The 16,135-nt window shown below is 40.3% G+C and overlaps 1 protein-coding gene across 4 annotated transcripts; it reads right to left on the bottom strand.

The window, feature by feature from the left end:
- Window positions 1-251: 251 nt before the first annotated feature.
- rufy3 (RUN and FYVE domain containing 3) lies at window positions 252-15,829 on the bottom strand. Of its 4 annotated transcripts, none has more exons than XM_034871514.1 (18): window positions 15,263-15,829; window positions 10,600-10,773; window positions 9,996-10,113; window positions 9,665-9,766; window positions 8,544-8,667; window positions 7,218-7,282; window positions 6,643-6,708; window positions 6,479-6,548; window positions 6,305-6,394; window positions 5,924-6,007; window positions 4,753-4,920; window positions 3,929-4,026; window positions 2,766-2,885; window positions 2,418-2,541; window positions 2,237-2,322; window positions 2,116-2,146; window positions 1,740-1,817; window positions 252-739 (listed from the first exon to the last, which is right to left on the bottom strand). In XM_034871514.1, exons 1-18 carry the CDS (start codon window positions 15,519-15,521, stop codon window positions 596-598), a joined length of 2,001 nt encoding a protein of 666 aa, XP_034727405.1. In that variant the 5' UTR covers window positions 15,522-15,829; the 3' UTR covers window positions 252-595. The 4 variants fall into 4 exon arrangements, with proteins under 4 accessions (XP_034727405.1, XP_034727406.1, XP_034727407.1 ...); XM_034871515.1 differs by lacking the exon at window positions 15,263-15,829 and adding an exon at window positions 12,653-13,349; XM_034871516.1 differs by lacking the exons at window positions 252-739; window positions 1,740-1,817; window positions 2,116-2,146; ... (1 more) ...; window positions 2,418-2,541; window positions 2,766-2,885 and adding an exon at window positions 3,044-3,756 and having other exon boundaries at window positions 15,263-15,825.
- Between the last annotated feature and the right edge of the window lie 306 nt (window positions 15,830-16,135).

Below are 16,135 nucleotides of genomic sequence, written 5' to 3'. Positions count from 1 at the left end.
TTGATTTAGTCAGCATCAGCCTCAATCATAAAATTCATGCTTCATCTAAGTAAAATGATACATCACATACTGATCTGTATATGATAAACAGCTTTGTTAATGGAGCCCAGTTGTGGCTTACACAAACAAAAACAAGTCTGGTTTTTCCTTCTTTCCTTTTCCCCATCTTTTAAAACTAAATTATATAAAATGCATATCGCCAGTTGGCCTTTTAATCAATAATCCACTTAGTGGACATTGTGGTTAGTCCGTTTTTTAATGCATGAGATGATTAAAGTTGAATTTTTATATCAGTAATCTCCATCCAGGTGCCATTTTACAGCTTCTCAGGAATACCACAGCAGTTCAACCCACACTTTCCGCCATAAAGGAAGAATTATGGCCAAATCAGTATTTTAAAAATGAAAACCTGAATTCAATCAGCTTCAGTGGCACATGTTTGGACATTGGTTACAATCTGATCTGAATCTGACTCCATCAGACCTTTCATAATGTCTCTTGAGTCTCAAAGTCAAAAAGTGCATTTTTGCAGTGCCAGTTTTACAAATGAGTGCCTCTGGATTCCTGTGTCTGATCATCATGTCCATGAGTCGTTTCATGGTGGTGTTGAAGCATATTGTTGGAGTAAACAAGAGAAGCAGGCGGTACAAACAGTCTCTGGGCGAATGGAAGAAGGTAACGGCAGCTCGTTGGACACGCAGCTCTCACAGAAAATGCCGCTGCAGTTCTTACACTGTTTCTAGAGACAGGAAAGAAGGATTATAACCGAGAAAATTAAGGTTGCTTAAAGTGCTCATCTTATGCTCATTTTCAGGTTCATAATTGTATTTAAAGGTTGTACCGGAATAGGTTAATGTGGTTTTATTTTCAAAAAACATTTTTGTTGTACTGCACATTGCTGCAGCTCCTCTTTTCACCCCGTGTGTTGAGCCTTCTGTTACATCTCACTTCTGTTCCATCTTTGTTGGGAATAGCTAGGTTAGCACTGCTAGCTGGTCAGTTGCAGAGTATGAGGTCGTGCCACGCTAGCAGTTAGGCAAATATTATAACATGTGTTACAAAGTGACGCACGTTTGTCACGGAAGTAAAGGCTGGACTACATTAGCGCTGTTTGGAGCAGTTTGTGAACAGTGTTCTCTCTGGAAGATGGCAAGTCCCTTCAGGGTGGACTTTGGGCTTTTTCACTTTGTTAACCTATAACTTGCACGAAAATATATATAACACAAATGTAAAGGGTAAAATGCCAAAAAGCATAATATGAGCACTTTAAATCTAAGTACGCTGGTTGAGTCTTTACCTCACAGTCTAATGTGTCTCCATTAAGCCTTTAAGTGAAATCATGACCTAAGTTACTTTAGGTCATGTTAGTTAAGTTACTTGTCAACATTTCAATAACTCTTCCAGCACTTTGGCTGTTGTCCCTGAACTAAAAAGGTCCAATCAATCTGACACTTCCTTTTATTTTGACAAAGTGAACATTTTTAACTACGGGAAATTTTAGGAAGGGGAGGGGATCACCAAAGATGAAATGAGCATTTCATTTTGAAGACGACAAGAACCTCCAAACCAAACCTCACTTAGAAAACAATTAATTTATCTAAAAATCCCATTTTGAACATTTAATTTGATCATTGATCATAAACACATTCACAGACTGGGCCGCAAGAAGCTTTTATGAACAAATATTTATTTTATTTATTTTTAGACAAGACGTTCAGAATAATCTCCCATCCTCATACCTTTGTCTTCAGGAGGGAGTCGTCCTGCTCACACATCGTACAGATGGAAGGCTGACTGATCTCCACCGAGGACTCGTCCTGCAGAAAATCAATCAATAATATGACGTTAATTACATTATGGGATTTTCGGAATATACAACATTCAACACTAGTACTACAATGCTAGTTGACACACAGTTGTTACATCTGTTATTTTAGTTCTGGTTTTCAACGTTATAATACAAACTTAACTGCATTAATGAAACTTATATAAGTGAAAATAGTTTTTTTTAAAGACTTTGAAGTTTTTCGTATACATAATTTCCCTTTTTTTACAATAAAACCCCAATAATAAACAGATAATTAAACATTTTCTTTAATGCATTTTCGAGCTCACCTGTTCGTCCTCATGATGTGACCGGGAGGACCTTAAAAAGACGAGGAGATAAATGAATTAATAAGGATTCCTCAAATGATTATATTTTTTTCTAAAAGCTGTCGTTCTTAAAGCTTCTTACAAGCTAGAGCTCAGACTTGTTTGGTCCTCTGCTGCTGTGTGTAACTGGTCAGTCTCCCTTTTGAGTGATGGGGATTCTGGGGGATGCTGTTGGTGACACACAGACGGACACACACACACAACAGATGTATCAAGGCTTTAACTTTATCTTTCATTTTGCACAATAATGACCTCAGGTTTACTTTTGGTATGTTCTGTGGGAGTCTCTTCTCCCTCCGAAGAGTACTGGAGTGTACGGACGCAGCGTTGAGATGGTGCTCACTACTTCGCTCTCGCTCTTTTCTCAGCCCCAGCTCCAGATTAGACCTAAAACAAGACAAACACAGGCCAGTGAACACAAGTTTTCTTTCCCAAGAAAAAAACATGCAGAATTCAAATGATCGGATGTCTTCTTAAGACAAATATTCAAAAGACAGATAAGGAATAAAGAAAAATGTATGCCACATGTGGCAGGATTTATAATTACCATCAACTAACAATACCATCTCTTATAAAGTTTTCCTTCCCATTACCGTTCCCTCAGACGTTACCTGTGTTTCCTCAGTTGCTCTACCTCCACCTGCAGACTCTCGATTTTGTCCCCAAACTCTTGTTTGAAGAGCCGGTTGGCCTCCAAAGCCAAATCCCTCTCTCTCTCAGCCTGTTTGCATCTGGTTAGGGGAGGGGGTGTTACATAAACTTATGGTAAAATGAAATTTGATGGGGGAAAAAACATGGTTGGAAATTAAAAAAAATGAAGAGTTGATTGGGGACTGAAACCCCAACGAGGACAACAGGGCAACTTTAGCCGAAAAAAGATGAAGCAGGCTGTTTGTTTATTGTTTTATTAGCCTAATGATTACTACAGTTTACACCAATGTTATGTTTACATACAGTTCAAAATGTATGAATTAATTTTGCCCTTTTCTTCTTACTTTATCTTGCTCCTGTCCTGGCCTTCCACACTTGAACGTGGATCATCAAATGACAACATTGGATATAAGCCCCTAAACATCAGTTCACTCTCTGGTAGTGGTCTTATTCTTTGGAATAACATTACAGAAAGTCCACCACCTCCCAAATATCCAGGACGCGTTTGACAGCACATTAATCGTCAGTCCATCAAATCTTAAAAGTGTTCCCGGTGCACTTTCAGACACCATGCCATCTACTTGTCTTATCTTTGCCAAATAAGCATTAATGTGGTATTTTTTAAGGAATGCCTTCCAAATAAAAGTATAAATCTGATGTCTGTCAGAGAACACAAGGATTAAGGGCTGCTAAAAGGATCCATTCAGTCCACACTACTCAAAGCTGATGCTGGAGAGCCACTGCAGGAGGTTGTGGTAAAATGGGTTTTTATTTTCAACAACAAAGGAGCATCGTACAGAAAAGATAACATCCTAGTTTGGTTACTTCTATATTAGCCATGGTTGTATGTTTGTATTGGTGATGAAAGCCGGGCGCTACTACTGCTGCAGCTGCAGCAGCTTCCCTGCTGCTGAGTTCAGGTTTCTGGCCTGTTTCACCACATGCTTCTCACTGATTAAAGGATTAAAACAAGTAATGGTAATGGTAAATAATGAAAGTGGAAGGGAGAAAAATGACAAAACAGGACAATAATAAATAATATGTATGTTTTTTGTAGGCAAGTGATTCAGTGAGGAAATCTACTGTTATAACTATTGAGAATACCAGTCATGGCTGTCCTCACCTGGTCTCCATCTGTTTTACAGTCCCCGTCATCTGGTTGATTTTCTCCTCCAGGCGAGTGATGGCTTCACTCTTCTGTTTAGAGCCGGCGTCTACACTCTGAAGAGGATGAGCAATGTTAGACAACTGGAATCAATGAATCGATACATGTTGTTGGTCTTGTAAAAAGATTAAACTTGAGTTTGGTGCTTCTTTTTAAATTTCAATGGTGTGTCTGCATATGCAGTCACTTTTATTGAAGTTGTATTCAGTTTGGTTTGGTTTTAGACCTTACAGCGCTGGGAATAGGGGTGTCACGATTCTCCAAAATCCTTGATTGGGTTTTCAATTCTAAGGTCACGGTTCAATTAGATTCTCGATTTTGCTTTATTTTTTTAAATTTATTTTTAAGGCACAGTTTGCTATGCCATTTCTAAACTAGATTTTATGCAATAACGCTGTCACAAGAAGGTTTTAAATACTACTGTATTAGGAGAAAAAACAAAACGCAAGCACTGAACTGCATAGGAGTTTGTTTCATAGCTGAATGTATTCCGCAACAACAAAGCACTCGTTTTGACTCGCTCTTTCTCTCCTGTAAAATAAAGCTGCCGTCAAGTGCAGTCGTAAATGTTGTGATTAATAAATGATCTGACGGAAAACAGTAGTTGTGACATATGAAGTCTACCTGTGCTACATTGGGGAGGTGACATCACACAAATAGGTTGTTTCGTTGACACTCCCCTCTGCAGCACCACCCTGCTGGAAATGGCCGGATAGCCTTTTATTGGTGTGATTCAGTCCATGGTGTAAATGCACACTAAGTATCCAAAAAGCAGCACTTACCTGTGACTTGTGGCTAAGCTGTTGGTTGATGACACGGAGGTCTTCCAGCTGCTGTCGGAGCTCCACCAGAGCGTCCTGCTTCTCACAGATGTCTTTCTCCAGCATCTTCATGGACAGCTCCATCTCCTGCTTCATTCCAATCTGCACCTCCAACTCCTTCTCCACATCCTGCACAGATATCAGCCCCAACTTCATAACCAAAGGCCAAAATTGTTTCCTAGGATTCTACTTTTAAAATGTATGCACATCTTTGAGAATTTCATGAACTTATATTTGCGTTTACGTTGCGTTAGCAGCGCCATGGCCAACCCGCAGAAAGTGCACGCTGTGATACTTCGGCATACGTACAGTAGTATTTACAAAACATGCAGTTCATCAGGTAATCAGCGCCTTTCTCCGCCCACTATACCGTAGAGTGCGCTTAGGCAAAGTGTTAGGTACTTGTGATTTGATGCGGCTGAGTGCAGACTGCGACATTCCCACAGCTGATGCTATGACTGTTTGAAATGATTCTGATGGCAATATTTGCAATGTAGCGAGGAGTTTAACAACTGCTGGAATGGAAAGTGAACGCTGAGTCGGAGATTCAATGTCATCTTTGATTTCTCCCAGTAACTGTAATATTGCATGGCTGCGTAATGTGTAACGCTTAATGATTTTGTGTTCACTCAACTAAAAAAAGTTTGATTCTTGTGGCAAAAATCCTTTCAGCTCATCTCCTTGACCTATGTCTTCGTCTTGCTCGGATTACTGCGGCCATTTCACCAGGAGGCATATGCGAGGAAACCCACTTGTGGCTGGTTTACACCTGCTTTTAAGAGGCAGAGATTTTCCACCGCCAAACAGAGGTGCGTTGTCACGGGAGCTTTTTGTACATACCGCGAAATACATAATTAGGCACACTTTATGCTTCCCTTGCCATCAATTTGTGATGAAACTCCCACTTTCCCCTTGCCCCTCCCGTGAATGCATATACATGACACGGAAAAGCGCTATTTGCCGTTTTCAGTTCCCGCTACAGACAGTCTGCGCTTTTACCTCAGTGCGGCATGTTTGTACATACCTCGCCATGCTTTTACGTGCACGTTGCAAAACAAATACGCCCGAAGTGGGCGCAAAAGCATTAGTACAGTACATGAGGCCCTTTGAGCATTAAGAGCCTGAAACGCACCAATCGCAGCAAAGTTTCCTCTTTGAGCTGCTTGCGTGTTTCACCCAGTGCTTGTCCGTTTACTGCTGAGTCGCTTCTTGATGGCTGAAAAACAGTAAAACACACATGACAGGTTGAAAAAAGCCTCTTATTTTTCATCGCAAATATGTTTTACAAATATTTTACTTGAAAGCCAACAATGAGTTGCCTTTGAGAGTAGGTAAATCATAAAAATCCAGGGTTTCATCTCTCATCGCCGAGACTGTCAGTTCAGAACTGCACAAATGTTTGTGTATGCACAGTGTTTGGATGTAATTTATGATGAAAACTTCTGTGTGTGATTTATCTCAATTTTAAGGAGAAAAACCAAACATTTCAATTCAGTTGATAATGTGTGTTTACCTTCCTGGACTCCAGCTGATATGAGCTCTCCTCCTTTACTCTCTCCACATCTTCTTGTAAAGTGATGATCCGGTTATTCGCCACTGCGAGCTGTTGGGAGAAAAGTCAGCAAACACTTGTGTAAACGAAAGAAACCAGCAGCTGGGTTGAAGTTGGGCTGTGAATGACTCTCACCTCTTCGGTTAGCTTTGTGTTGGACTTTTCCAGAGCGTCCACCTTGGCCTGGAGGTTATTTACTGATGCACTATAAATAAGATCAAAATATCACTAATTTGTCAGAAGCTCAACAAGATGAAGGTTGCTGAAAAAGGTGAAGAGAGTGGCTCACTCTGACAAACCTTAAATGTCTGTTCAGCTCCTCCACATAGTTCTTCTGATCGAGAATCGCTGTGATCTGACCGTCGCTGAAGAAGCAGAGAGAGAGGAAGAAGAATGACACAACAGAGAAAAAAACAAACCTATAGTTAGCCGTCTTGGTTTGAATTAATACATAATCATTTGACTGTTTATCATTGATAAAAAATGATAACATATTTATTACCATTATTACTATTATTATTATTATCATCAGCAGCACTGGGTGGACTACATAGATATGTAGTAGAGTTGGGCATTATCCCAACTCTCCCTATTACCGCGGTATACAGTATTACCATGACAGAAGTTTTGTCGCTTCTGCCATAGCTCTGCTGAACAAACTTATCTCACTGACTTCGTACAGATCTGGTGTCGACGACGTAAATGTGGTTGTTTCTATGTGTCTAAATACCTGGCTTAATGTTACCTGTTGATGTATTTGTCTGTGTATATTGCCATGTGCATGAAACAGATTATACACATAAACACTACTTAATTGCGGCTACTGTTAAGTGTAGTGTGAGAGACCAAAATAAAAATCAGTGTTGTTACTCACCCCTCTGCACTCTTACTACTGTGTCCACCATCTTTGAGGTACATTGAAAAATCAATCACCCCGACCTGCAGGAGTAATTTAGTAAGAAACAGATGATCAGTGACAACTGAACCACACTGCAGCTCGAACGTAAAGAAGAAAAAAAGTGCTAAAGAAAATGGCCTGGCTACACACATGCTGCATCTAGAAGACTTTGCCTTCACACTTTGCATTTAAATGCCTCATGTCAACTTGTTTTATTCACACAAAATTGTTTTGTTCTGGTTTAGACGCATTCAGGTTATATAAATATTTTAGCAGACAGTGCAACCTTTAATTAACCCTCCTGTTGTCCTCGGGTCAAATCTTACCGATTTTTAACAGAGTTTCTATATTACACATTTGGGTTTTCTTTCAACCAAATTGTCAAAGAAGTAACGTGGACGGTTCACTCCAACGCTCTTCACAAGTAAAGTAAAGGCCCAGTTCACTATTTTCATTGAATTTGAGTGTTTTTTTAAAAATGTTTTAGTATTTGAATGTTGAAAAAAGTGTCAACATTTTTGGGAAAAGCTTCAGAAACGCTGCAAAAAAAATCTAAAGCGCTAAAAAATATCTACAAAATCATTGTAAAAAGTGACATACAATGTGGAAAAAGCAACAAGAAAGATTGGGAAAAGTGACAAATGTCGAAAAAGAACAACTCAAATTTTGACACAGAAAAACCAAAAATTGCCAGAAGACAAGAAGACAACACAACGGTTAAAAAGAGGTTTGTAAGTGGTAAGTAGTTAGGAAACGACTGTCTATGGCATTTACACAAGAACGACAATGAAGGGGAAAAACAACTGTAAAGCACTGTAGAGCCATTTAATATACAGTATGTAAAGATATTTCTTTTGGGATGACTCCCGCAAGGAAGTTGAATTTCCAGCAGCAGATTTCAGCAGCTTACAACACACTAGACTATAGAGAGGTTATAAAAATTACAGTATAGAAAAAAACTAAATAAGAATAACCCTAAAGAATAACAATAACAGTTGAGATGAAAAGCACTATAATGTAAATGCTCCAAACTGTAATTGCAATGCCCCCCCATACACTCTAAAAGAGAAAAGCAAAAATTTGGACCTACTGATATTTATTTTTAAGCATGTCAGCTTACACAAACATCATGCAGTACTTTCGGCTAATTGAGGGACCAATTTGAAAGTTTCACCTCCACAAACATTGCGTTATAACCCAGAAGAATGCCTTTTTTTCCCCCTTCCTTTCTGTAACCACTATGAAAAATTTGTTACTGCATCTCCGGGCAGTGAAAGTAAAAGCAGGTAAAAGCCGAGTTACCTGAGAGTCCAAGTCCTCTCCTTTCATACACAGATTGGCATCAATGACATTTAGTCCGACGAGCAGCCCGGCGATGACAGCTCCCTCCTCCTCCATCATCAGCGCATTTGGCTCATAGAATTCACTAAAGAGAAGAGACCAGTGTTAGAAATACTGTCAGGACCAGGGTAGTGCTTTTGTTCAAACACTGTTAACACGTGCGCCATGTACTATCACGCGCCTTTCCCTTACCATTTGTCAATGACACCAATCAACCTCCATATCCACACTCTACACTGCTGCCTTCTGGCAGCAGATACAGGACTTTGAGGTCTAGAAGGACTCACTTTGGCAGAAATGTTGTGGCTTCTGCCATAGCTCTGCTGAACAAACTTATCTCGCTGACTTTGTACAGATCCGGTGTCATCGTCGTTAATGTGAGTGTTTCTATGTGTCTAAATACCTGGCTTAATGTTATCTGTTAATATATTTGTCTGTGTATATTGCCATGTGCATGACATGGCAATATAATATAATATTTCCCTCATGGGAAATGTAGCACCCAGTGGTTTTAGAGCTTGAGCCCTACGTCAGGATCAGTGATTTATTTTTTGTTTCCCCTTAACTGTCCCAAAAACTGTGCTATGGAATATGTCTGGGCTCTACATATTGTCTTAGCACTGGCTGAGGTACCATTACTTTGGTCAAGGTAGGGCAAGGTATGTTCACACTGCTTTCAAAAAACTAGGGGCATTGAAATTCATTACTGCATTGATGCATTGGGATGCCAACGTGGAAAGTCTGCATCAGTGCAGTGACAGACCATAATCAGTTATAGCCTACTGACGTTACTTGTTACTTGATTTTCCGGTCGCTGCTTTTGTTGTTTTAGCCATTGTGTGTCATCGGCTGTGTTTAGACTCCACTATATTCAAGAAGTGTCTTTTAAAGATGCAATGAAAAGGGGGGTTCAAATATATCTTGAATTTGTTGATAAAAACCATGTGTAGCATTATATAATAACATTGAGTAGGTGACGCATCGCAATGCACCGGGATATAGAATTGATTCGTCGACAGGGTAATCGTAGTCAACTTGAATCGTGAGACCAGTAAAGATTCACACCCCTAACCCAAACCCACCTGAGCAGGTCCTTTCTGTTGATGATGGTCTTCATGTAGTCGGAGAGTTTCTTCTGCATCAAGGCCAGTCGCAGCCAGGCACGCCCTCTTCCTAGAGGAGTTCTGTAATCAAACACATAAATACACTAAAAACAGCTCCATACAATCTTTACTAAACAATGGAAATTTGGCCGGCACAGTCAACTTCAAAAGAAGTAACGCTATTCAATATTTTCATGGTATTGTTTTTTCGCAAATTTTGAAAAGGGCATTAATAATATCTGTAAAATCTTAAGTTCCGACTAAGTGAAACATGTCTGCCTTCTTTAGAGAATGGCGATAACAGACTCACTTGAGGCCAGGCAGGTCTTTTACACTGGCAGTGATCTCTCCGGCTTCAGGTGTCAACTTCTCTACCAGCTCCAACGCCCCCCAGAAGGACTTGTTCTGCCCCAGGAAGGTCTTCTTGGCTGGGGATTGAGAGACAGTGCTTGTTGAGCAATTTCATTTTGATGTATTTGGGTCACTGAGTCATCACACTGGGTATAATAATGAGCAACGGAAACTAAATCAGAATAATAAATTGAACATAAAGTATGTTGTTAATACAAGAAAAAAGTTGTTTTTTAATTTAATTCATTTTTAATTTAATTATAAGAGAACGAAGATTATTTTTCTTTATTGTAGTAGCAAAATCTTGCTGAAGAAATCTTCACTTTCTTTTGGAGGGCAGCCACTTGAAGGAATAGACAAAATGCTTTCCTTTATTTACATTTAATCTAAACCACAAACTTTCTTTCCAGTATTCTAGGACTGTAAAATGACTTGTATGAACATTTTTGTAGTTTCTGAAGTAGTCAAGATCTTAAATTTCCATTTTCAGACTTTACAGACTGGTGCGCTCCACCAATCGTGCAGCTTTGAACCAATGACATCGTGAAGTGTGCGGTACATACTTTTCAACCCATGTTTCAGACAGTGCTCCATCACGACAAAGAACTGCTGGAGAGGTGCATAGTCAGAGTCGAGTGTGCGCCCGAGGTTGAGAGCGGACTCGATCAGGCCCTTGATGCTCAGTTTGGCCATGTTCATCAAGTTAAGCCTTTCGATTGCAATGGGATCCTTGGGATCTAACAGAGAAGAAAAACACAGGACAAGGTCCTTAGAGTCCTTGTAGTAATGACACAGACTACAGTCTAACAGCAAGAATGACTCAGGAGCTGTCAGGGGACAAGTTCCAATGTTTTCCAGGAAGTAAAAATAATCGTAGTTTTGATACAAAAATACAAAACAAGATGACATTTTAAAAAAAACAATGAGCTTTTGTTGTAAAGTTGGAGGAGAAGAAAAGTTGTGTCTCATCTGTAAGTTTGATTCTTAAAACTGACTTTAAAGCCTAGCACAGCAAAACCTGTTTACATGTTTAACAAAAACCTAAAACAATGAATAGCTTTGAAAAACATAATAATGCCAGCAACTTAATTCTTGGTATGATCCATCTACACATCTGTGCCTAATCCATCATTTATGTAATAGATACTGTAACTAGACACTGAGGCCTTTAGTAGAGGAGTTCCACAGAGTTATCCTCCAGCATTTGTTTACACTATGAATACATTTATATATTTGGTCTATAGATTTGCATGGACTTTAGTTACAGAACATAAAAATCATAAAATGGTGCGATTCTGCATCAGGGTTGTCATTTTAATAGCTCAGATTTGAATAGAAAAGCTTTCCTCATTGTAAGTAACGTGACACACAATGTACATACTCAAGTATATAAATACTGCGATAAAGCAGGACTGCTGGTTAATGAGGAATGTTATATCGTGTTCTCTTTAATTAGCTCTGTAGATAGAATGTAACATGACAGGCTAACATTCAATTCAAACTAAAGAGAAAACTCGATAGTCAGCTTCTTACAAGGAAACATTCAAAAATCCCCTGTTACACAAGGACATTGGCAACAACCAACATGTGTAAAGTAAAGGGTACAGGTTACTTTAATTTAAGTTGATATATGTGCATCAAGCCTCACGGTTTAAGTTAAACTTGTAAACTCCAATGTGGTAATATTGCAATTATATAAAAAATATATATGAATAAATGTCAAATAGAATGAAGGGAGCATTGAAATTCTAGATTATCAGATATAAAGTGAAAAATGTATCATACATCCCTGATACTAAACACAGTCACCCAACTCACAATATAAGAGACTGGCGGTCAGACCTTTTATTTTACAGTAGCATGACAGAACAAATGTTTCTGGCATTGTCTGTTATTATATTATACATTATCCTCTGTAATGTCATTACAGTAGAGCTACAGATTCAAGTGCTGCAGCATTACATTTGCCAACTGGCCAGAGAAAAGTCTAAATGGCCTCCTTTTCTCAACAAAAAACCAAAACAAGGACCTGCCTATCTGCCTGCTCTGTGCTGAGAGAAGGCGTGGCAGAAGACGAGAAAGAGGAAAGCCTTGGTGTGCAGCAGATATTCTTTTTTCCATCCGATTTAAAACCAGAAAACTACAGTACATACTGCAGAATGAATCTGTTTAACAGTTCACTGCCAAATTTACACATCTGGATTCAGTTGCATCCTGTCTTGTCTCTCAGCGAGAGTAAAAATAACCTGTTTCTGCTGTGTTATATTTTGCAAGATAAGGAAAGGAAACATCAAATATGATCCATCATTGTTGTCAATAGGATTTACTGCAAAATAATAAAATCTCACGACAAAACAAGAAGCACTTCCTGGTTGCATTGTTGGCCGTGCAGCCACGGCTTATTTACAAGCAGTGTCATCCTGCTGTGTAGCTCTCTGGCCTTTTGCGGTCTCCCCTGAAATCCATCGTGACACAGCTCAAACAGGACACCCAAACACAGTTCACTAGATGAAACGTGTTGCGTCTGGGGGACCTTGTGTATCACCACGCCCAAACAGAAGGAAAAAACAGAGCCCACAGTGCTCCTAGGGACGATGAGCTAATCTGTCACATTACCTTCATGGGCCGGCTCTGGATCTGGCGTGAGGGAGATGTCGTTGAGCTCGCGAAGGCAAAGCCACTCGCCATCGACAGACACGCGAAAGTTGCAGAGATAAATAGTCTCCCGGGCGGCCTGGGTGATCTTGTCGGTGGTGGGAGTGGGGGTTTCGCTCTGAGGCGTCAGATCAGACATGATGACTCAGCTGATGCGACGCAAAACCAACACCACCGTGGGAAAAAAAAAAGGCAAAGTAGCTTTTGATCCCCCCCCCAAAAAAAACTGTGAAAAAAAAATAACGGGTCAGAGAGAAGAGAAAATCAGAGAGGATGAAAAGAGCATCAAAGCAAAGAGGATAAAAGGCAAAAGACGTGGGAAGGCCCACAGCAGCTCTCAGCAGGTGCTTGAAAGGGTGCTGCTTTTCCTCCTCTTTATGCTTGCATCCTCCTTCCCTTCCTTGTCACAACTGAGTCAAATATGCTGCTGTGTTGAGAAAGGCTGCCCTGCCTTCTCCTCCTCCGCCTCCCCCTTCTCTTCAACCTCTTGTTATCCCTTTTGTGCAGACTGGGGGAGTTAAAATGCAAGAGAGCACCGTGCTGAAAATCACAGCCCTCTTCTGGTCAGCTTAGCACCGGGTCACTCAGATTGGATTGCCTAGGCACCGCAGTGAATGCACTGGGTGGGTGTCGACCAAGATGGCTGACACTAGTGCTGGGTACAGCAACACATCGTCACGTGAGCAGATGGTGCATGCGTAAAAAAAAAAAAAAAGGGGGGGGGGGGGGATCCCAAGAGTACTAAGCTGATGCTAATGATGCAGCAAAGGACTCATCTGCCTCTCAAGTATCAACAGTGTCCCCTGACCTGAAACAGAGGCTGTTATTTGACAAGGCAATTATTGAGCTGGCTGCAGTAGGGTGGAAGAACACCAATCGCAGTAAGGAACGCGGGTGATGAGGCTAAAGATCCTTGATGTAAATAGTTATTATGTCATTTTAATTCCCACTTGGGAAAACTAAGTGATGCAGCTTTTAGAAAGTCAAGAAAAAATGAAAATAAAAGACAAAGACCTGTACATTGGTACAGCTTCTACAGTGCTTGGTGCATGTTGACAAACTCAAAAGCCACTTGATATTGAGATGATATTTAGGTGATGACGTTTTTTTGCTATGAAATGAGGAGAAAAATACACATTAAAAAAATTGATTAAAACACAATATATCCACAATACAACATTTGTAATTGTGGTCATAATGACCAAGCCAGCAAACAGTTTGTTTTTCTTGGATAAAACAGTCGAGACAACAAAAGGTTAGTTCAAAAGATTTGTCTGATTTTGAGAGGCGTTCGTCATGCTCATCCCGGGGTAGCACTCCACCAATCAGATTTGTCATTGAGTCTGACTGCCCACCCACCGATTCAACACGTCAGGTCGGCCAAAATGAAGGCCGACGGCTTCTCCGACTGACGACGGAATGGAACACACCGCTCAGAGTCAAGTCACTGACCTCGCCAGAATGTCCGACGGCTTTGAAAAGCGCAAATGACTATTACAAAAACGAAACCATACTCAACCAAAAACCAAGTGTCTAGTTATAGTTGATCAGTTAACTAAGCAGAGACAGTCCTAGTGATGGCCAAATGAAGCTTTATGAACCAGTGTCTTTACTTACTGAGTCCACTAGATGGCGCTCTTGTTTTTAAGAGAAAGGCTTCAGGCATTAGTTCAGTATATTCTATTCAATTCAATTCAATTTTATTTATAGTATCAATTCATAACAAGAGTTATCTCGAGACACTTTACAGATAGAGGAGGTCTAGACCACACTCCAGAATTTACAAGGACCCAACAGTTCTAGTAGTTTCCTCCAGAGCAAGTAACAGTGCCCTTTGTTGAAAAGAGAACGAGTGAGAGTGGGCTCAGAAAATAAAAACACAGCTTCACGGAGCTTCCTTCGGCCATCAGCCCTAGTTTGACCCAAATCCAAGAAAATATTTATTTTCATATTGCAATTTCACTGACAGTACTCAATGCTTTGGTGTACCGCTGACAGCTCACTACCGACCTCCTTACACATGTGGCTAGCTTACTTCACTTTTACTTGGATAGATAAACAGAGCAATATGACACTGTATAGGCAATGTAACGTTAAAAACTGCAAATGTTTGGTATGTGAAATGTGACAAAATATGTATCACAGACAGCTAGCTAGCTGCAGTATGCCCAATCAACCATTAGCACACATGTATACCATAGCAACCTGCGGGGGCGTTGTAAAGCAATTAACCGAGTCTGTCAAAACAGCACATGACACACAGGACGTTCAACACAGGAATTCTCACAAAACAACGAATGGAAGATTACACACATTGTTGACATCATATATGTGTGCTGATTGATACGCCCACTAAATTATTGATTTAAAGCGTTTGTCACCTTCCTAATATTAGCTAAATGTGTTATTGTCAGTTTTAAGGAGGTACTTGTTTGTTTATGGACAGCCAAAAGTTAGCTAGCGTTAACGTTAACAACGCTAACGTTACAGTTGGCATTCTTAGATACTAGATAATGTTAGCTAGCTAGTTGTGTAAATACATGTACGTTAAAATACTTCGTTAGCACTTACTTCTGCGCTTTGAGTCGATTCTTTCAATCCTAAAGTCAAACTGTCGAAGCGGAGTGGGTGACAGCGAGCCAGCCTTCCCAAATCTCAAGTTTGAGTTTAAAGCCTCCTTGAAGTATATCACCGAAGTCGGTGAGAGAGTGTCATCTGGACTATCAACGTGTCCGTTTTCATCTGAAGAATGTTTTCTCGCAGAACTTTCTGAAACATCTGGAGATGAATGCAGAGGTAGATCTCCCCGCGACGTGTCCCGCTCCGCCATCCTTCCACTGGGTTAAATTAACTTCATGTGACCAAGCGCGGGGGCTGTCAGTCAGCTAGTTGCGGTTAACTAACGTTACCGCGGCCATGCACCGCCGAGGTGATTAACGCAAAACAATCGATGGGCTGATTAGTTTATGGCAAAATCTCTCTAGTAATCACTCCGCCTTTCGTCTTGTCCTCCACAGCCTCATCCTGACCCGGAAATAGCTGCGCATTGGCATTTTGGTCAAATCTGTTGCTAATTTCGCGAGAGTTTGCGCGTTGTGTCAGCGGTCCAGTCCCGCAATCCGTTCACATGACCAGAGATTATGCAAATAAAGAAGAATAGTCACTAGTAGTAGATCCAAGAATAAATGTTTGCGCCTGGATGCTCCCATGATTCATTGCGATAGACGCCAGAGGTATTGGGCCTCTCCTGTTGCTAAGACTCTCTGTTGAACTATTTATTTATTTCTGTGTTAACAGGACAATTTGAACATTCAGAAACCAATAAATTACCTTTTACGAAGACAATTTGTATGACACACACAACTTACTTCTGGGGAACTTGTAGGCTACTCATATTTATGAATGGGTATTCATGACATAGCTGATAGGTAATGTATAAGATAG

Source organism: Etheostoma cragini, chromosome 5 (genome assembly GCF_013103735.1).
Source record: "Etheostoma cragini isolate CJK2018 chromosome 5, CSU_Ecrag_1.0, whole genome shotgun sequence".
NCBI classification, from domain to species: Eukaryota; Metazoa; Chordata; class Actinopteri; order Perciformes; family Percidae; genus Etheostoma; species Etheostoma cragini.
The sequence above is the reverse complement of the archived record's forward strand: the minus strand, read 5'-3'. Positions and strand labels throughout refer to the sequence as shown.